This window comes from Peromyscus leucopus, chromosome 8b (genome assembly GCF_004664715.2).
Source record: "Peromyscus leucopus breed LL Stock chromosome 8b, UCI_PerLeu_2.1, whole genome shotgun sequence".
Lineage (NCBI taxonomy): Eukaryota > Metazoa > Chordata > Mammalia > Rodentia > Cricetidae > Peromyscus > Peromyscus leucopus.
In genome coordinates, this window is record NC_051086.1 from 16,660,570 (window position 1) to 16,682,840 (window position 22,271).

General features: G+C 36.4%; 1 protein-coding gene across 3 annotated transcripts in view; it reads left to right on the forward strand.

The window, feature by feature from the left end:
• Positions 1–22,271, forward strand: part of Gabrb2 (gamma-aminobutyric acid type A receptor subunit beta2) — a 219,372-nt gene that overhangs the window by 101,717 nt on the left and 95,384 nt on the right. For all 3 annotated transcript variants that reach the window (XM_028864279.2, XM_028864281.2, XM_028864280.1), the window contains exon 6: positions 17,073–17,155. In XM_028864279.2, coding sequence (XP_028720112.1) covers positions 17,073–17,155 — 83 coding nt within the window. The remainder of the gene's footprint in view (positions 1–17,072; positions 17,156–22,271) is intronic.

The following is a 22,271-nucleotide window of genomic DNA, read 5'->3' on the forward strand; positions in this document are numbered from 1 at the left end:
TTTGCCTTTATATTGACTCAGCATGTATATTAAGGAACTGTAATTTTTTTCCCATGAAATTCAGCTGTTTTAGTAAAAACTTGACAAATTTACCTATGATACTTATGTGTAAATATATACAAAGACAAGTAACTGTGTAATATACGTGCTTTTAAAATTGGTATTCACTTGGATTCATCTTCCGGAGGTTGGCAGTTAATAGATAGTTAATAAATGGTCTTGGAAATACTTGAATAATGTGAAAGAAATGCCTAATTGAAAAGTAATCAGAAATTGATAATAATGAGAAAATTATTATCAGAAATCTCATTGTTTCCTATGTTAATGGGTGGTATCTATCAAAGAATTATTACAAATTGCAAACTAATTAGTAAAAGTGACTTTGCTATATCACCCTGAGTATTATACTCTCATTTGTTAATGCATGTATTTGTGTTAGTTTTCAGTCATTTTGATAAAATATCTGAGGCAGTCAACTTAAAATGTAGTAATATTTATTGAGACTCATTGTGAACAGTCTCCATTTTGGCCCATGGAGTACATCTCTGCCGTGTAAGAGGCCTACATTCTAGAAGCCTGAGATTTCCTGAAGACATTTCTATTTTCTGAAATTGTGCAACGTGCCAATAATTCATAGACCTATTCATTTAACTAAAATGGAAAAATGTAATATAAATCATGTTAGTTTTATCCTAACTTACTTGTATGTTCTGTGAACCAAAGGAATTATTATGCCAACATATTCTAGTTTTAATTTCTTCTTAATTTTTTAAAAAACAGGTTTTCTTTCTATAATTTTATATAGGTAAATGCAATACATAGTGAACACTTTCACCACCCCCCATACCATCCCTGTCCACCTTCTCCAACCCACACAAATGTCTGTCTCCCTTATGTTCATTTCTGTTCATTTCATGTTGTGTTGTGTTTCCCTGCTTTTTACCAGTGCCATCGGAGGGAACATGGGTTTAGAGCTATCCGTTGGAGTCTGGAGAGCTCAGCAGTGTATACACAAGTAGAGAGAGTGATTACCCTTCTCCAAGAATCTATGTATAACTGGAAGTTCAGGGGTAAATGAGCCTCTCCTTCCTCCTTTTCTGATGTTGATAGGGCTGGTTTTGTGTAAGTAACTACAGTTATCATAAGTTGATGATTACAATGGTTTCACTGAGTCTAGAGAATTGCATTTTTCAGCTTTTTGCCCTATTTTCCAGCTCTTATTCATTTCCTAACCCTTCTTCCTCAGTGGAAATTGGGCCTTGTAGGGAGTATATAAATTAGCTGTTTCAAAATCATTGCTTAGTCTCCGCATCTTGGGTGGCCACGAGTCTCTGAATTCACTACTACATGCTTTGGAAACTATTATTATTTTTATTTTTTTACATTTCATTTACTCCACTGCTTACTTTAGGGATATAATAAAGTGCAATTAAAAATTTGAGGACATTAATTAGTAAAATTAAGGTTGTTTTGAAAGCTCACTGATGTCCTGTTTCTTGCTTCATGCTGCCACACACTGTCCAGGATTAACTCTTCACCTGGAAAGAGATTTAAATTGGTCTTCAGTCACCTCCAACTGACTGCCAGTTAGGGTTAATCACTTTGACTTCCAGAGTGATTATAAACTTTCAGATTATATCAAAGGCTTACTTAGCATCAGCCCTCAGAGCCAACTTAATTTATAAAAGTTATTTTTTCTGGCCAATGTAACACCTTTAAATATTATAATATAATATGTTCTTCTATTTTCTAAAAAAAATTCTTAGTTATTTCATATATATATATACATACATATACATATATACATACATACATACATATATATACATACACAGCATGTTTAGGTCATATCTATCCCACCATTATCCCACAACTCCTCCCAGGTACCACAACATTGTAGCATGAACCTTAAAAGTTCTTATTAATAAAGTCAAACCCGAGGCGAGTTATTGGGGTCCATGCTGGTAGATCAGAGAGACAGAACAAGCCACAGCTATCTCACCTCGCCGGATCCTCAGCTGGTCTTGTCTCCTCAGACTGGAGGCCTTCTGTGTCCTCATCCCAATGGCTCTCAGCTGAACTGCTGCTGGAAAGCCTGAAGCTTAACCAGCCACATGCTTAACCAGCCAAATCTTCTAGTTTCTGGCCCTCACGCCTTATATATCTTTCTGCTTTCTACCACCACTCCCTGGGATTAAAGGTTGGCTTTCTAGGATTAAAGGTGTGAGTCACCATGCTTGGCTATTTCCAATGTGGCCTTGAACTCACAGAGATCCAGAGGGATTTCTATCTCTGGAATGCTAGGATTAAAGGTGTGAGTGCCACCATTTCCTAGCCTTTGTATCTAGTGGCTGTCTGTTCTCTGACCCCAGATAAATTTATTAGAGTACACAATATTTTGGGGAACACAATACCACCACACAACATCTTCCCAAGTTCATGTTTTTATTTATTTTTTATTATTTAGAATCCACTGAGTCCAAATAGTGCTACCCATAAGCATAAGAGTGTAGAGAATCATAACCTGTAGCATGGCCAACCTACAGTGGGCTACATCACTGGAGAAAATGAATTTCCCCTCTCCCAATAGCTATCAACAAACAAGCACTCCTCAGCTAGCTACACAGGGAGCAGGGGGTGGGAGGGGACGTTTTCTTTTTTCATTCTGAAGTGTTGAGACTGGCTTGATCTTATTCAGGCCTTATACAAGTACTGCTGCTGTAAGATTGTGAGAATAATGGCCAGTTCATGTCCAGAAGACATCAAGTTGCAGCCATCTTCCTCACCTCTGACTCTTACAATCATTTCATCAACTTTTTCACATTGTGGCTTGAGCGGTGGTGGAAGATATGTGAAACAGATGTCCTTTTTAGGGCTGAGTACTGCATACACACTTATTCCCTGACATTTGGTGAGTTGTGAACCTCTGTATTAATGACTAGCCAATGCATAGGTAAGCTTCTGTGATGAGGGGTGAAAGCTGCACCAATCTACGGATAGTATTTAGAAGGCAGTTTGATACTAGGACCCTTTATCAAAATAATAAATAATAGGATCTATGACTTTACCACTAAGGAATCTTGGTCAGGCATGGGTTTCTTTCCTCCTATACCATAATATAGGTCTTAAGGCCAATTGAAAAACTATTGGTTTTCCCCATAAAGTTCATATTTTTAAATTATTTCTAGGAAGAAAAATACAAATACCAGGAACATTGTGTTCTGTGTCCTGTGTAGAAATAGTTTTCAAATGCTGTGGTCTTAGTATCATATATCACTGTTTTTTTCTGTCGACATCAGAATAGCACATCTCATGTTGCTTGGTGTTTCTCTCAAGGATGTTAAGCATTAGGTAATTATTAGTCTTCCTTATTTGTCTCAGGTAAAGTCATCTGATCTACAGAGAAAACAAATGTGAAATCAGTTGTGCCACAGTGATACAATGCATCTAATTACTTGCACATAATTAATCCAATAACAATTGTTCATTAGCAGCATTGTAGTGTTCTACTACAATTGTCATAACTAATCAGAAACTCCAAGAAGATTATTGAGATACACATGAAATACTGAATCCAGTTCTTACAGAATGACCCTAAGCTATTGTTGTCAGGAACATCTTTCTTTAGCCCTTGCTGTATTGACCATGTGTTAAAATACTTTAATAGTTTGGAGCCATATTAAACCTGCAGATAAGCAGTTGCATTGATCAGTCTCAGTAGTACTGACCAAATTAAGACCAAATTATCCAATCTATGCTGCTGCTTCAAATAATTTACACATTTGTTCCAGTTGCTAGAAATTAACATGTAGAGAGGCTGTGTACGTGAACCAGAAAATATAGATCATCCTTGTACCACCGTCCCATCATCTTAACAAATAAGCCTGTTATTTACACTTCATCTCCAGGAAAAGAAGCCTGCTCATCCACCCTGGAGAGCCATCTCATCATTTACAGCTCTGCTATCAGCAGAGTCATCTTTCTCTTTAACTTAAATCCTCAGTGCCCTTCATGGTAAAATTTATGAGCAAACTTCTCTGTTTGGTCCACAGTGGATCATAAGAACAACTAATCATTGCTCTACTGAGCCCTCCACATGAATGGTGGTTGCTATCATTCATCAGTCTTCCCTGTCTCCAGTTAGAACCACAGAGCTTCTCCTGCCCCAGCAGGAATCCACAGTGTATCAGGATGTAACGTCCAGTGACGCTTCACAAAATCATGAAATCATCTATCTTTTCTTCTCTTTTGAAAGAAAGAAAAGAAAACAGACAGAATTATAGCAAACACAGAGACAGGGTGGAGAGTGAGGAAGGATTAATCTGGACAATTGTTCTTTAGCATTGTAGTCTTCCCTTTTCCTTCAACCCTCTTCCTATCTCACAATGGGGTGAAACAGAACTGACTTTTGAAAATCTTATCCCATAACTTTTCTCTTCTGATACCATCTGTTTTTAATTCTCCCTTCTTCTGGGAATAAAATAAGGAATGTCTTTATCATAATGTTTTAAAATATCTTAGTGACTTTACCATATATTTTAATTTTTGCAACATATATATATATATGTTAATCAATACTTTTTTACTTGGGAGGGTTATTTTCTCAGATTGTAATATAATTACATCATTTTTCTCTTCCCTTTCTTCCCTTCAAATACCCCTACTTGTTCTCTTTCAAATTTATGGCCTCTTTTTTCATTAATTGTTGTTACAGATAGATAGATAGGTAGATAGATAGATAGATAGATAGATAGATAGATAGATAGATCGATGATAAATATAGACAGACAGACAGACAGACAGACAGATATTCCTAAGTACTACCTGCTCAGTATGTATAATGGTGCCTATATGTATGTTTGCAGGACTGATCATTTGTTATTGGATAACCAATGGGTGTGATCTTTTCTGGGGAAGACTTTTTATCCCATTCTCAGTATTTCCTAGTTGACTGTAGTTTTTGTAGGCTTGAGACCTCATGGGCTTCCCTGGTCTATTTTGGCATGTCTATTGTTGTCTTTGTTCAGCTCATGTTTGAACAGTCATAGTGAGGCTTTAAGGTTATAGTTTCTCACGTTACTAGGAAACAGTCTCTCAGCAAACTCCTTTATCTTCTGGTTCTTACAGTCTCACTCTGTGGCCCAGGATGGACCGTGACTAAGTACTATGTAGCACAAGCTAGCTTCAAACTCATGGTAATCATCCTGCCTCAGCCATCCATGTAGTAGGAACACAGGTGTCTGACATTTTTTTTAAAATCTCTATTTGTAAACCTTTTATGTTTCTTTGAAATCCTTCCTAACATTGAGTCCCACGTCTCTCTTTTTTTGCATGCTTCATTTTATTTTGCTTTAATTAACTGTTTACTGTAAATTAAATGTTTATTGCAAATTGAGTCATCATTTGAACACATGGCAACTTTTCCCTTCTTTTTCACTTGTTTTTTAACACCCTCATATTAGACTTTTTTTTTTTTTGAGAAACTATCAGCACTGGATTTCTTCCATTATGAAACTTAGCACATGCTGTTGTTTTTCTTGATCAGAAGCTGTAAGGGGCTTTCTTAATTCTAGTTGCTTTGATGCACGTACCTCCCCACTTCTCAGTTTAAAACCTTTCTATGTAGCTGAAACTTTTGAAGAAATTGTTTCTGCACATCAGAAGCAAGTGTCCTTACTGCTTTACGTTGTGGTTCTCACCCACAGGATGATGAAGTATTGGGGTGGCAGGACCATTTTTCACACGAGTAGAGTTTCTTCTTAGACTGTTCAAGGTCACACAGCAAGAGGCAAAATCATGATAGAAGCCAAGGAACACTCAGTTGCAAAGCTTCTAAAGTTCCATTTCTGTTGTCTGCTTCTGTGTCGGTGTATATGAGAATGTTACACTAGTGTCTCAGGCACCAATCTCTACATTACCAAGAGTGATGATGCAAGGGTGAATATTTTGTCCATGCTTCTTTGTACTCATTTCTGATCACTTTCCTTATACAAAATGTTCTTTAAAAATTACAAAAAAAAAAAAAACCTCTTGCCCTAATATGTGAAATTTGCTTAGCAAGAAGAACTTGTGTATCCCAGGTTGGCCTTGAATTTCCTACTTTGTTAAGGATGACTTTGCACTTGGGATCCTCCTGTCTCTATCTGCTAAGTGCTAGGATTACAGGAGGGCACCCAATACCTTGTGTATACAGTTCTGGGGTGCAACCTAGGGCTTTGTGTATGCTGAGAAAGCATTTTAAGAAATGAAACTACACTCTCCACTCTATCCTTACATTATTTATATACAAAGTATATATTATATCTTTATTAGCAATGATGAGAATCTCAATTTATCTATGCCTTCACAACTTCTTACCTTGGAAAGAAATGATAGTTTGTCAAGAAAATAATGGCACCACATTTTTTTTTTCATGAACAAAAAAATATAGTCTGTGTTCTAAGCATAAATAGTGCATTTAATACAAAATTTTGATGGGCTTAAAAGGTAAGAATAAAATTTGAAAGCATGAATCAAATAAAGTGAAATTTTTATTCATTTGGCAACAGATAAAAACATTTTACACATAATGGCAGAATAAGAAACGAACATGCAAGTGAGTGATAGCTCCCATAAGAATAAATCTCATAAACTGTCGAGAATCTCTATGAAAAAAATAAGAACACTTCCTAGACCAAAAAAATGCAAAGCACATGAATAAATAATTTACAATTAAAGAAATTCAAACTGATATTAAAATTAAAAAAAAAATTTCTGATAACCACAGCTTTCTGAAGACAAAATGGTTTCCTTTCAGAGAGTTTGAGTTCCAAGTACCTGGAGATTTATTAAAACAATAATTATAGAGATCAAAGAGAGGACTCAGTCATCAAAATAGCATTTGCATTGTTATCACTTAAACCCCTTATCTGCTTTAAGAACCCATAAATACATGATGGTTTTCCCATAAACATTTTAATAATGTGCAGTCTATTGAAGTGCCTACATGCATCACAGTTTTAATAACCACCATCTCGAACCCATGGGATATGTTAAGTGTTCCATGCATAAGCAAATGTCATCACTTGAAGAACAAAAGCTAGTCGGATAATTCAGTTCAGAGTCAGGAACAGTGTTGTCTGAGCCCAAACAGACAGAGAAAATTGTCTGTATAACATTTATCAAAAAGAAAAATGATGCCTATTCATTCTAGAAACAAGAAAATTGCCGAACATAAGAAAATACCAATCAACTACATCTTCACTTTTTCTTTTATTTGATTTCTTGATACAAGGTTTCATGTAGTCCAGGGAGGTCTGGAACTCACTATGTATCCGAAAATTGTTTTCACTTCTAATCTTCCTACTTCCACCTCTCCATTGTGAGAACAATAGGTGTTCACCACGAACCATTGTGTTATGCAATGATGAGGACAGAGCTCACAGATTTGTATACCCTAAGCAAGCACTCTGTTCATTGTGGTGATATTGTGTACTCCGATATATTGTGCACTTTAATAAACTTATCTGGGGTCAGAGAACAGAACAACCACTAGATAGACTTAGAGGCCAGAAAATAGTGGCACACACACCTTTAATCCTAGCATTCTGGAGGCAGAGATCCATCCGGATCTCTGTAAGTTCAAAGCCACACTGGAAACAGCCAGGCATGGTGACACACGCCTTTAATCCCAGGAAGTGATAGCAGGAAGCAGAAAGGTATATAAGGCGTGAAAACCAGTAACTAGAGTCTGGTTAAGCTTTTAGGCTTTGAGCAGTAGTTTAGCTGAGATTCATTCCAGTTGAGGACTCAGAGGCTTCCAGTCTGAGGAAACAGGATCAGCTGAGAAGTTGGTGATGTGAGGTTAGCTGTGGCCTGTTCTGTCTCTCTGATCTTTCAGAATTTACCCCAATAGCTGGCACTGAGTTTGTTTTTATTAATAAGACCTTTTAAGATTGGTGCTGCAGTCCATTAAGCAACACACCAACCCTCTTTTAGGAGGGTTTTCACTACTTCAGTACATACTGATGTAACTTTTTAGATGCATGCAACTTATACTGCCCTCATTACTTTCTAATTGCTGTCTATTCTATTCTCTTATAAGGAAAACTTTCTTGTGTTTTCTATTCTCCAGTGTTTTGCCATATCATGTGTCTAGATCCAGAATCATCTCAATAACCTTATTTAAGTACACAAGGCTTTCTGTTGGGCCAAATCACAAATTTTCTTCAGCATCTCTGTATATCAGTGTGCTTTCTCACTGACTCACTAGTGGAATTTTAGGAGCAAAGGTTAATATACTTGGTAGGTTTTTCTTGCTGTTGTCAAACAGTCCTTCAGAAACATCATACCAGTTTGTAGTCCAACCCACAGTCTACAGAGAAGAATCTATTTCTATGCAGCATCTGAAGTACTGGGTATCATTCCTTCAAGTTTTGTTCTGATTACACAAGCAATAATCATAATGGCTTAACTTGTACTTATAATACACATGTGTGGTTATGACCAGTATTAAGCAGCACCCCCAATACATCTTTATACCTATTCTATGTAAAACATGTCACTCTGAAATAGGTGGCAGAGAGCCCTGAGATGGTGTCATATGCAGATTTTGTTGGAATCAGAAATGAATCACCAGTATATTGTATATGATAGCTCATCACAGATGCAGATGCGGTGCATGGAAACTGTGTATGATGATATGTTAATAATAAGATCACTTAGAATCTTCAGCCTTATGAATTCAGCAAGCTATCTAAAGAAAGTTGGAGAGAGTGAGAGAAGGAGAAAAATTAGCCACACATGCTTTCCTTTGTACTGCCGTGCTTGCCTGGCATAGTCTATGGGTGCATGGTAGGCTGTGAGAGGCTGGTTAAGGGCCACTTCAGTCTGACTAAAGAAAACCTTGCAGTTTTCCTGGTAGAGTAGCCATGCTGGGATTGCTGCCATCTGCAGAGAATACAATTTGAAGTCTTCTTTTGTCCAAACCCTCATCTAGCTTCCCTGTATAGTTGATGATCACAAATAAATACCTCTTAGGGTCAGCTTCTAGAGAACCCAACCTTAATTAGACAATGCCCAAATCTGCTAAGGAGAAAGCAAAACTCACTGTGAATGAACACACAGAATCCCAGTAGTGGTAGACATTATTACGATAATAAGCATAGGAGATGAGCAGCGGGCAGGAAGGAGGACCATGTTAGCTGGGCAGTGGGAGAAGGCATCTTACAGGGGCTATGATGAAGAGACAGCAGAATGACAGGGAGGAGGTGTCTCATTTAAGGAGTGAAGGGAATATTCATAATCTTATCTCCAAATTCTCAAGGCGGAGAACTCCAGAAAGAAATTGTTCGAATTTTTGACAGCATAACTGTTAGCGCCTCTGATTTTAAATACATTTCTATAATGTATTCTATCAGTCAAGAATCCAACAGGAAACAGATGGCTCGCCGAAAATGGGATCTTTTGAGGAGGCAATAAAAGGGCTATTTACAAAGAGACAAAAAACACCCCTCCCTAACAACATAGGATCAGCAGGTTGCCATCAGCTCCCCAGAAGTCACTTTTCAAAGCAGTAGGGAGGACTGGATGGGCCAAGGGTCCTGCCAAAATTGAGCTTAACTTCCCCCTGATCTCAGTTTCATGTCCTGCCTTCCATTCCCTATGCCAGACAGCCAAGCCCAGAATAGGTTGGGAAGTCCAAACAGACTGATTTTCAAGAACACAAAATTTGGGGACTAAGGTTAGGGGGTGCAATCAGAGAAGCAAATGAAGGCTCCCATGTGTGGAGTCTGCATTTTAAGATATACTTGGGAGGGACCAGAAAGATGTGAAGAGACCAAGCTGAAGTTGTAGTTTGGTCTGTCACAGGCAAGTCCTCATACAACATCTGTGAGCTATTAAAAACATTAAATGAGCTAGCTGTGGTGGCCCAAAGCTTTTAGCCTTCAAATCTTGCACTCCAGAGGTAAAGACAGCCCTCTGTGACTTTTTGGACAGCCTGGTCTACATAGCAATTTCTAGACTAGCTAGGATTACATAGGAAGACACTGTCTTTAAAAAAATGAATGAATGAATGAACGAATGAATGAATGAATGAAAGAAATCTGGGGATGAAACTGATTAATTGTACTAAAATGGTAGGTTTCTGATACATTACACAGGAAAAAAAGATTAGTCGATTAGTTTAATAGATACCATGTCAAAAGTACCCAGTATAGTGAACATTATTTTAAATTGTGAATAAAGTGCAATTTTAAAAATAATTCAGAGTTCCCATCCTTATTGTATATCTCCCCAATTTCTAAAGAAATCATAGTTCCATTTGATCTCTTTCTGTGATATAAAGTCAGATTTTAGTTAGTCAATGATCTCAAATATGGGATGATTACTTTTCCTTATGCCTCTTAATTCTCTTGATGAAAATTTTAGGAAGAAAAAAGATGCCTCTGAGATAAGCATAGAATTTGCAAGAGAGACCACCAAGAACCTAGTACAGGAAAGATGGGGTAAAACAGAGACAGCAAAGAGAAGGCAAATAACAACCTACGCTGAGACATTTATATTAATGTTTGTGATGAACGGGGGTTTACGTGCTCACAAAATGAGATCTTTCTACAGACTTCTGGTTGCTTTGCAGAAGCAGGCTATTTCAAGAAATGTCTTTCATAATAGTGTCTGTGTCTGTGGCAGAGACCTGGGTAGCCTTTTAATGGTCACAGTATCTTTGCAGAGCATAAGATTCCAGAAAATGAAAGAGTCACAGAAGGCCAAACATCTGCAGAAGAGTACAAATAGCTCTAATCTGAAATGCATGATTTATCAAATGGAAACATGATTGCCAGCAATCTTACTTTTTTTGGGTGATTGCAAAGTTGAGCGTAGTAGTGCATGTGACTCTATATGAGGACTTCTAAAGAGCTTTTAAAAACAATTATGCAAGAGTCTTGGAGATTTTAATGTAAGCACAAGGCCACTCAAGAGGCTGGAAAGGCACACAAAAAAATGGGGAGGGGCTGAGGAGGCCCTTCAATCAAGGGGGAGAGAGTATTAGCTGGGACTCCTTAAGGGGAGGCTTGTATTTACTTGTCTGCGGTGGGCTAATCTACATAATTGAGTAAAACAGAATAAACATCTGTGAAATACAGCATTTGCATGTGTGGGTAAAACAAAATTACACCATCTCCAAGGTCACATCATGAATGTATGAATACAGGATCACAAAACTCAAAAGCTCATTCTGGGTCTGTGCAGAGGAACCAACACCACACTGTCAAGGTCATCTATCAAATCATTTATGTCACCATTCTTAAATACGAGGACTATAGACTCAAATGTTCCACATAAAAATTCCTGCTCTGTCACTTACAGTGTAACTCAAAAAATACTCCACTGTCTTGTGTCTGTGTATGAGAATAATAATTAGTCTTAGATGAGATGCAATGTTTCCTTAGTACTAATAGAATATATAACTTATTAGTAAGTGATCAATTAATATATGTGGTGTTTAACATTAGAATTGTACTTAAGAAATTACCCACCTCCTTTATCTATATTATTTCTACCTAACAAAATGTGAGACCCTATTGCATATGAGTTATGTAAAAGATTAATTTTGTTTTTCAATGAAAGTAGCTATAAGATACAGAATGATGTCAAGTATGGTAGTACAGTAACAAAGTAGTTTTTAAATATCTTTTAAGGAAAGAGAACCAAATGAGTTCTTTGGAACATTTGATAATTTGCGTTAATATCCTAATGCCTAAATTTAGAATTTCCTCAGGTTGAAATTTTCTTTGTTTGAAAATCTCAAAATTCACACTGATACATGTTTGGGATAACTGATCATGTTAAAGATTTTATTTTCAATTTAACTGCATGCGCGCGCGCGCGCGCGTGTGTGTGTGTGTGTGTGTGTGTGTGTGTGTGTGTGTGTAGGTTTGTGCCCATGAGTACAATGCCTACTGAGGCCAGAGGAGGGTATTGGAACCCCTGGAGCTATAGCTACAAGCAGCTGTCAGCTGCTAGATATGCCTGCTAGGAACTGAACTCAGGTCCCCTGCAAGAGCAGCATACGTTTTAACTTCTGTGCCATCTCTCCATTTCCCTATTTTAAAATTCTTCTTTTTCCTCTGCTTATTTGGCCTGCTGATGCTAGGAAGTCTTCTTTTTCCCTTGCAGTTATAATTGGTTGTGGGTTTTGAGTATATGTATTTGTTGAGCAAATAAACCCACACTGTTCATAGAATATTGTATAAAATGTAGTTCAGGATAAGACACTTGATATTTTTAACCATACAATGGTATGAATAAAAGGCAATTTTTGTTGGGGAATAAATAAGTATAACAATCTATTAAAGAAATCAAAGTCATTAAAAAAATCACTTCATTCATATTCTCACAATTTCTGTTTGAAATCCCACCCAGACTCTCACAGGCTGTACATATGTGACCATGTTTTCAGTTCCCATATCTCCTAAAGAATCTACTGGAAGGTTTAAGATGTGTCACATTGATTGTGATTCCAGGTGTTTCATCTTGCATAAGGGGCATCCATTTCTGCTTAGTAACCATCTTTAGCTATATCCATACTTTGAATGATACATGTGCATTCTGAAATTATAAAAATATCAACTAGGGCTTTGATACAAAGGTTTTATTAGGTTGGATTAGCTTGCATTTCTTGATGTATAAATGACTTTAGTGAATCCTTAGGATATGCTAGATATTTGGTTTTCTTGCTCTATGTTAATATTTTATAGTACAAGGAATTACGGGAAGATAGTTGCTGATGAATTGTGAAAATTTTATCAGAGATCTCTTGGTCCAAATAAAATACAGGCATTTCCAAGGAAAATATTCGTTCTTCAAAAGAGTTCAACTCTTTAGAAGTTGTTTACAATTGCACCATTGAAGGCTCTCTACAAGTAAGGTACATTCAGGAGGTGGACTCTTTGCTTTGATTTAAAACCAAGGCTGTTTCCATTTTGTTAAGTCTTAAAACTTAACTAGTCTGCATAATATTATTTGTATGTATATATTTCAGGACTGACCATTTGATTTTAGATAATGAAATGATGTGCTGTTTTTTGGGGGAAGACTATTTCTTTTGCTTTCAGAATTCCTTTATTGTTGGTAGGCCTTTTTCTAGGATTCAGGTGTCATGGGCTTTTCAAAGTCCAATTTAACATGTCTATTAGTGGAGTTTTTGTTTAGCTCAGAATTGGATAATTATGTTGATGAGAATTTATGGATGTAGCTTCTGTGGTTACTAGGAGATATAATCTCACAAAAAATTCCTTAATCTTCTGGATCACGTAATCTTATACTTTTGGTTGTGAGCCTAGCCTTTAACGGCTGAGCCATCTCTTCAGCTCAAGGATCATGTAATCTTTAACCAGGATATTTTTATAACAGGTTGTAAGTCTCTCTTCAAAGATATCTAGTAGTACTGTTGAGTGATTTAAGGTTTGTTAATGTTGCTGAGGATATTTATTAGGACTGAGATTATGTCTGTTGCACTTACCACAGTTGAATCTCAGCTGGATTATGAATAAAAAATAGACTTAGATGTTTGTGTCTGATGTTTTCTGAATGGGATTCATTGCACAGTAGTTCCTTCAGTAAAAAAAAATGACCTTAATTCTCAAATTTATTTAAGAATTCTTAGATGAGTTATATTTGACCCATAACAAGCATCACTTCAAAATTCTTAATTTGTGCACCAATGTTTACCTTGGAGTGTCTTTCTCTATTTTGTTTGGTCATTTATTAATATTTAAATAAGTTAGTGACATGTGTCGGGCACATGTGTTTGAGCTCCTTGAGCTTTAGGGACAGATCCAGGTTTATGATATATAAGTGTATAGAGTAGCAATGTTCCATATCTTTGTGGTGTTACTGTCATATTCATATATATAGTTCTGCCTTGCTGGTAATGGACACATGAGGTATTATACATGTCTTCATTTTGGGCAAAAATTCCTGCTTCGTGTTGGAATGAGTTGTCTTGGCATCTATTCATTGGCAGATTAATAACAAATGTTGCAGCAAACCTTATAAATTATGTTTAACTTCCTTTTATCATCCTACAGCCAACTTGATTGACAAGTCTTTCCATTTGGTAGAGGATGCCAGTGACTTGTCTGAGGCCACTAGTCCTTGATGACATGATCAAAATTTAAAATGGATAGTTTTGGTCCCAGAATTTTGACTTAACTCCAATAGAAGATACAAATATTTTGAAAACACTAAGTAGCTTTCTGAGTTATAATGTTTAAAAAATAGTAAAATAAAACAAGTAACTAATAAAAAGGAATAAATAATATGAATATTGTAAGAAAAACACCTTCTACTTCTGGTTATTGTTGTTTAGACTGTCTGGCCTCAACTCAGCACTCTTGTTCTTACACTTCTGATTCTTTTTTCCAAGCCATAACTCCTGCTTTTTTATGGCACTGGGAGTTGAACCTAGGACTTCATGCATGCTAGGTAAACGCTCTACTAACAGGCTACAGCTACAGCCATACCTCCTTCTACTTTATTTTTAAAACATGAGAAAACTCATTCCTTCTGTGACAGCCTTAGTAGCTTTGTTTTTCTTGTTGCATATAGCATAGTTCATGGGTGTTAATTGCCATGAATATGTATCAGCAGAGTTGTGAACCACAACCTACAGCGTCAATTACAGACATCACCTTAGTTACATACCTGGATTTCTGTACTTGTTTCTCTCATTTTTGAAGTTGTAGTTATGCCTCTGTAACATTTGTGTCTTTTGAATTAGATTTATCAAAGGAAGTAATAATCCCCTAGTTTCTGAGAAAAGGAATCTATTCAACCATTTTACATCACAGCATTAAGATATGGTATGCCCATCATTTCCTAAATTTCATTTCCTGTCATAATCTTTGGTTATTGGCAATTCACAGTGTATTAATCTATAAATTCACACAAAATTATAAATGAAAATAGTGGGTCAAGAAAAAAATCCATTCAAGTATCATGTAGCCAGACTAAATTAAAATTTAAATGTGAATATTAATTTTAATATAATTCCTAGAAATTAAATATAGCATAAATCTCATTGAAAGCTGAAACAGCCAAATTGATAAGATAACCTTAGTACAATTTTTGTCCTGTAATTTAAATTAATTAAATTTCATTTATTGTAAAAACCATAAGAGGAACATCTCTAACCACAGACACAATACCATTTTAAGTTAAAAAAAAAGAACTAATGTAATAAAATAATCTTCCAAATGCAAAGACCAATAATGAGCAATTCCAACTGTTTGCTTCATTGTAAATTAATGTGTTTTCTCATTCAGCCGATATTTATTGAGTGCCTTTGCAGTGAATTGAGCAGAGTCTATGCCCATAAGGAGCTTAAATTTTATTGAAAGAAAAAGACTGTTCTGAGAGAACAATTAGCAAACCAATTCCAGATTGTGGTAATTGCTTGAAGTTAGTGAACAGAAAGCTAAAATGGAGCATGAGTTAAGGCAATCATCCTGGGTAAGCTGTTCAAGCTCCCAGGACCATGGCTTTGAGTGACAGATGGGGAAAGATGTGAAGACTGGGGTGGGACATGGGACAGAGCATGTTGTAAGCATGTTGTAAGAGAACAAAGGTGATGGCTGGCAGACATTGCACGAAGACATAGTAGGGCATGATGATGGGAAGGAAGAAGAGGAACAGAATGTGTGGGGCACAGTGGGAAAAGTTTGAGCTTTGGATTCCCATGGAAGAGCCACTAAATTTTTAAAACAGAGGCATGATGAAATCTACTTTATGTTTTGTGTGTATGATGGAAGCATGGAGATAGATAGAGGTCCCGCTCCTGCATTAACTTGTAGATGAAACATTGAAGACAGACTCATAGGAGACAGTGGGGTGATAGAGAATTGGGAAAGAGTGACCAACAGGACACTAAGTAACGGAAGAAACCAACAAGAAATCTGCTCTGTGGATCATTTTTTGTCATAAACAACAACAGAACTAAAATTAAGAAACATAATTATGAATAACAAATTACATCTTCCTGGTCTACACTGTGGGTTAATTCTCAGATTAACCTGAGTGTGTCCCCTGAGTCAGGCTACGTCGATGACTGGTTTAGTGCCACGCAATATGAATTCAGTTTAGAAAGTTTAGTCAAGGCTCTTTCTTCCAGGACAGCATTCCATCCCATTTTTCCATTCCTAGCAGAGGTCAGAGCTCCTTACAATAGAGCAAACCTGGGTTGGTCAAATCCAGTATTAATTTCTATTCTTAGTTTCCCTCAGCCAATACTCTTATTTAAAGAGCCTACTACACGTTGAGCACTCGGTTAGCTTCTGTGCATAAAACTGGAGTTCATACTGGAGTCTAGGGCTTTATGTTCTTTCATGATATTGTGTTGAAACATTGTAAATCATTTAGAACTATAATCTTTGTGGCTCCTGGTAAGCCGTCAATGCAAATATCAATGTAAAACAATGACCAAGAAATTAAATGCCAAAGGAGCATATTGGTTCCTCAGAAATGTAAGATCAAAGAAGACACTCTTTCTAAGCAGCCAAGAGAATATCAGATTACTTAGGACTGAATAATCAGGTCTAGGAGAAGGCTGATGTGTATTGTATATTAATGGTGATGCTTATAAAGTACAATTTGATTTAGGAAAGCATGAAAAATGATAGATCCATTCTAAGATTGGCAGAAGATTTTCTTTTAAAGTGTTAAGGAAGGATGGAATAAAACAAATGTGAGACTCAGTGAAAAACTTTATTTTGTCACTATCGTTAGTCATCTTAGATATAGCTAGAACCATTTCACCCCCAAGGCATTCTGGAGATGTGTGAGAATTGCCTTAGAAACACATGTAGATGATTTGGGTTCAATCAGATACTTACATCACCCAATCTCTTCGGAAGCAGGCAGAAGATCTGTAAAGGAAAATAGTCTTCAAAATATGCATCACTCCCTTTTGTGGAAGCTTAGGCTAGGAATCAGTCTCTGAGAGTGCTAATTTTTGTTTGTTTTATTTTGCCTTTTCCTTTTCTGCTCTTGGCTTTAAGCACTGACAACACATATTGGCGTTTCTCTTTTAGAATCACAACTACAGCTGCCTGCATGATGGACCTGAGGCGGTATCCACTGGATGAACAAAACTGCACCTTGGAGATTGAAAGCTGTAAGTCTCTGAGGATCCAGCTCGGCTGGACTCCTGCTTGGAGGATCACCTTAGACACAGACCCTCTGTGTCTAAATCAGTGGTCTTGCCAAGTTGTTAGAGGCGTACTTGAAATTTGATCCGGGCAGACACTGACACCCTCTCCCCTCCATAATGTGGCCGCTTTCTTACATCTATCTCTAAATCCTATGGAACATATTTAGGAAAAAGTGTGATTTGTCACTAAAAAGAGAGATAGAGACACGAATACCCTGGAAGGATATCAGAAGATGGTGAGGAATTTAAAGTATGAAAAAAAAAATGCCACAAAGAGTTAAGACAAGCTTGAGAAAATATGTGGTTACAGCATGTCATAAAATATCCCGTTTTGTCCTTGAAACTCATAAATATTATCCCTTACAGTTATTAAGTGAATGTAGAATGTGGCTATGAAGACTGATTGCATTCTGAAGATTGAACTGTGGATTTTGTTTGTTTGTTTTTGCTTTGAAACCATATTTTCAGTGTTGGAAGCTTATCATCTTGCGGAAGGTCAAAGGTCATAGAATGGGCAAGACTGGTTTGTGTGCCTGTGCATGTGTGCTCCTGTGTGTGCCTGTGCTTGTGCGTCAGTGTGCGTGTGCCTCGGTGTATGCATTTGTTTATTTTATTTATGATGCTGACTTGCTTTGTAATGTGTTTGCTTTTCTGCACCATGGATTTCACGATAAGTCAGTCATCTGCCCCCCTGGGTGGGCTAAAATGTTGATTCTGTTATCTTTCTGTAATCCAGACATCACAAAGAGCTAGTTTAAGGGAAAAGAAGTTTTCATTTATCTTTCTCCACCAATGCTTTGGAACAGTTTTGTAGTTTATCCCAGTCCATAGTTCGAAGAGAAAAAATGTTTGAGAAAAATGTTAGCTATGGCAAGCAGCATGAATCCAAATCACTGCTCTGAGTAGACACAGAGCATTTATGAAACTTTGTGCATATTTTTACTCATTTATAAAAGATAGCTTCTGGGTATAATTAAATTTACACACACTTGTAAAGAAACTAATTGCATGCTTATATTCTAACTCATCATTATTTCCAAATTTGTTTTTTGCATTAAAATACTAGTTAATGAAATTGGCCTATAGGATTTCAATGATTAATTTTATGTGAATATCTTGGGGATAGCATTGCATGTTACATGTGTTTAACTTATGGTACGATATTTCTCAAAGACCAAATTCTTAGGCAATTTCAGAAGCTCAATGGGAGGATTTCTTGTAAAAAAAAAAATGCTTCTGGGTACCACTTATTTTTTTATTATGATTGTATTTTTGGAGGTAAAATTTTACTGGGCTCATAAAGAATTGTAGTTATGCACAGATGGAATACTTTTACTGATCTACTTCATTCAAGTCTTCTATACTCCTTTCAAAAAAAATTGGTTTCTTTTATCTTAAAGAAGGAATGCCAACTACAGTGATACAGGCAGCACTCAGGGGTTATATTACAACTTGAAAATGACTATTTTTAAATTAACATTATATATCATTTCAATTTCCATTCTTCATTTCTATTTCTAGTTGCCCTGTGAAATGAAGTAGCTAGTAATATTTATGTCTTTATAACCAGGGCAACAGACTCAAAGAGGTAAAAATGATATTTCTCCAGTATCATTTAGCCCCCCTAAGAGGCAGAATAACTTGGACGATGTGATCATTGATCATTAGTGTGTCTTAGTAAAAACACTGATACTGGATGGACTAGATTAAGTCATCTCTTTTCTCAGTGTCCCAGTCAACAGGTAATTGGTGCTTACAGATGCATTCAGATAGTTAATCATCACTGTAGAAAATGAAATATGTTGCTGTATTGACAATACGTGTGATATGTAGGCCTTTGTTATATTTTGCTGAATGTATTCAAGTTCTATCCCTTAAACAAGACGTTTCTATATGATTCCTGACATCTAGGTGATATCCCCCTTAGGCAATTGTTTTCTTTGGTAGCCCAGGGAATCATTAGACTCTTCTCTTTCTTCTCTTTTCCTCCCTCCATCCCTGTTTCCTTCTCTCTCTTCCTTGACTTTCTTTCTCTCCTCTCATTTCTTTTCCTAGCTCTTAACTTGCAATGGCCCCAGTAGTATTGTTAAATAATTATTATTAACATGTTAACAGTAAGTATATTGGCTCACGTTCAATAAGGATGGTGTAACCTATGTCTAGAAAGCTTGGAGTAAGGAGCATGAGAAATGAATTCACTGTTAATTCATTCAATAATTACTATCTTTATTAACCATTCATTGGACACTAATTACTTACTAGGCATTATAGTAAGCTTAGAGATATAATGGAAAGAAAAAATAATACAATGTTCTTATAAATTAAATAATATTGGCAGGATAAATTATTTAATACTTTAAGTTAAAGATTATTTAGAACAATCCTTGAAATCCATCTTGAGAAGTCTAGATGGTCAGTATGGACTACCTTGGTCAGGACTACTATAATGTCAATATCACCTCATAATAATGTCAGCCATTCTTGAACAGAGGAGGTAGTGAGTAGATAGGTCTCTGGGCTAACTGATACAGTGAAGGGGGTTATGTTAGAATATAGTTAGTTAATATAGCTTCTTCAGTGAAATAAGCAAGTATCAGTGGCTGTTCTTCAAACTATTGTTTTTCAGTCACACACTATTATTAGGTTTAGAGACAGTTAGTTGAATATGGTAACATTTCTGTGCCATGCTTGGACTAGTGACTTTCTAGGCAACAGCTCTGATCCTGATAATATCACTATTGATATTATCAAATTACTCTGAGAACATTGGACCCAATTAAGCATACAACACTCTAAGAGATAGATCTGGCAATCAGAACAACTGAAGCCAGACAAATAATACGTGAAACAGACAGCTTGAAGAGCCAGTAGAAGAAACTGGAATTGGAGCTTATAGACTCATTTACCTTGAGGAAGGAACATTGATTCTGGGAGGGAGGGATGCAATATTCAAATAATAACTGTGCCATTTCCTCTTAAGGAAGTTGCCTGTATCTGACCTAAAGGGAAAAATAGACCACTGCTAAAGATGCCAGAAAGCAATTTAGGTCAGAAGAGTGAATGAAATACTCTTAGCAATTATGACCGGTAAAAATCAAATGGGTAGCTGTATTCTGCAAAACCATTTACTGGGCATGAAGAAGTTAGTTTATTAGGAAAGCGATGAGATTAGAAGGTTTCTAAGTAGCTGTAGGTTGAGGGTGACTTGGCACCAGCAAAAGCTGAAAGAATTTAATTAAAGGATGATAAGGCAACACTGGTTTATGTAAGGCTGCAGAGCCCATCTGCATATACCTCTGGGAGCAGTACTGTTTAGGAAAAGATAAAAATTGTATCTCTGCTAAGTTTCTCTCTCTCTTTCTCTCTCGTTTCTGCTTGTCTACTGTTATTTACCTACCTTTCTTTACTCAAATTTTCCTCATTGGATTGCATTTTACAGTTCTGTCTGTGAAGAATTAGACTAAGATACTAACAAGAGCCTCTGTATATACACTATTTCCTAAATAATCTATACCCCTTTGAGTTTTTTCTTCCCCATAAGACTCAGTAGAAAACAGTGTGTTTGTGACTATTTATATCTGTACTGGACAGGGGGTAGTGGAGATGTGTTAAGTAATAAAGCTAGACAGAATTTTAAATAATCCTTGAATTATTTTCAATTAAAAATATTCCTATGCAACTCCAGTGAAGCCTAGTTATAATTATTTACCAAAGAGAAGGCCAAGAGCATTGCAAATGATCACTGAGTCACTGTATAATATTCAGTTTCTATTGCTGTTGGAATTTGATAGTTTCTAGAACTTTATCTAGGCTTGCAGAAGGCAAGGTTGTATCTTCCCACCCTTGCTATGTTTGACATTTTGTTGGACTATGATCAAGGCTAATAGTTATCAGTCCCCAAGACAAGTCCTACAGGAGTGTTTAGAATTTTATTACCTGGGGCAGTTGTTATTTCTAACTCTGATGTCTAGACTAGAATTCTTCTGCTATTCAGTTCTCCCATCATTTGAAAGCACCACCTTGAATGTGAAAGGTGTCTCTTAAGTGAGGCTATTAACCCTTTCACTCAATAATGTCTTTATCTCCAGTAACAACAACAACAACAACAACAACAACAAAACCCTTCATTTTCTTCACTGTAATTAGTCACCTCTTTACATATCCTCTTTACTCTTTCTGCAATTCCCACTGAATACATATTGGCTCTCCTGTATCTGTCTACCATGTATTTGAACCAAAATTCATCAGCTTTTGTCTTCCACATTAATAGTTACTACCAAGAAATTATTAGTAGTGAATTGTTTCCATTGGAAGCTATGCATTTAATTTCTAAATTATTTTTTTCTAAAATCTCTAGTGTTGATCACTCAGTTGCCATACTAACCTGCTTTTCTATGAAATGTCCTTTTATTTAACCAGTCATCTACTGCTGGGAATTGAACCTGGGTCCTCTGGAAGAGCAGTCTGTGCTCTTAACCGCTGAGCCATCACTCTGACACCCAAAAGTTAAATTTATATTTGGCGAAATAAAATAAAATTAGACATTCATTTCCTTTGTTACACTGTTTATGTTCCTGTGACAGGACAGATAAGATAGTCATCATCCCAGAGAAGTCTGTTGAAAGACACTAAAATATAAGATGGATTCATTTCAGTTTAACATCCCCATCATAGAAAACATAAAATTTAAAGTATTCTTTGACACTATGTTGAGTCTACACATCCTTCCAGGCTGAGAATTTTACATTGTCACTTCTTCACACTATTTTTGCATGGATGATGTTAGGTTCTGTGGGCAACACTTTTCCAATATGAAACACAGGATGAAAGAAGAAAGAATATAATTCTAAAAGGGAATTAAGTTTCTTATAGCACTATAATGTTGAGCAGATATGGAGCAAGGCAGAAAATTTGTTTGATCAGGTGGCATCACCTGTCAAATATCTTCCACTCGTAAATTCTATCCCTTGCTGTATTCACCAACACACAGATAAGAATAATAAGATCCTACATTCATTGTATGAATATCTTCTAGGTGTCTGTAACATTCATTATATTAAGATCTTCTGGAGTCTATATT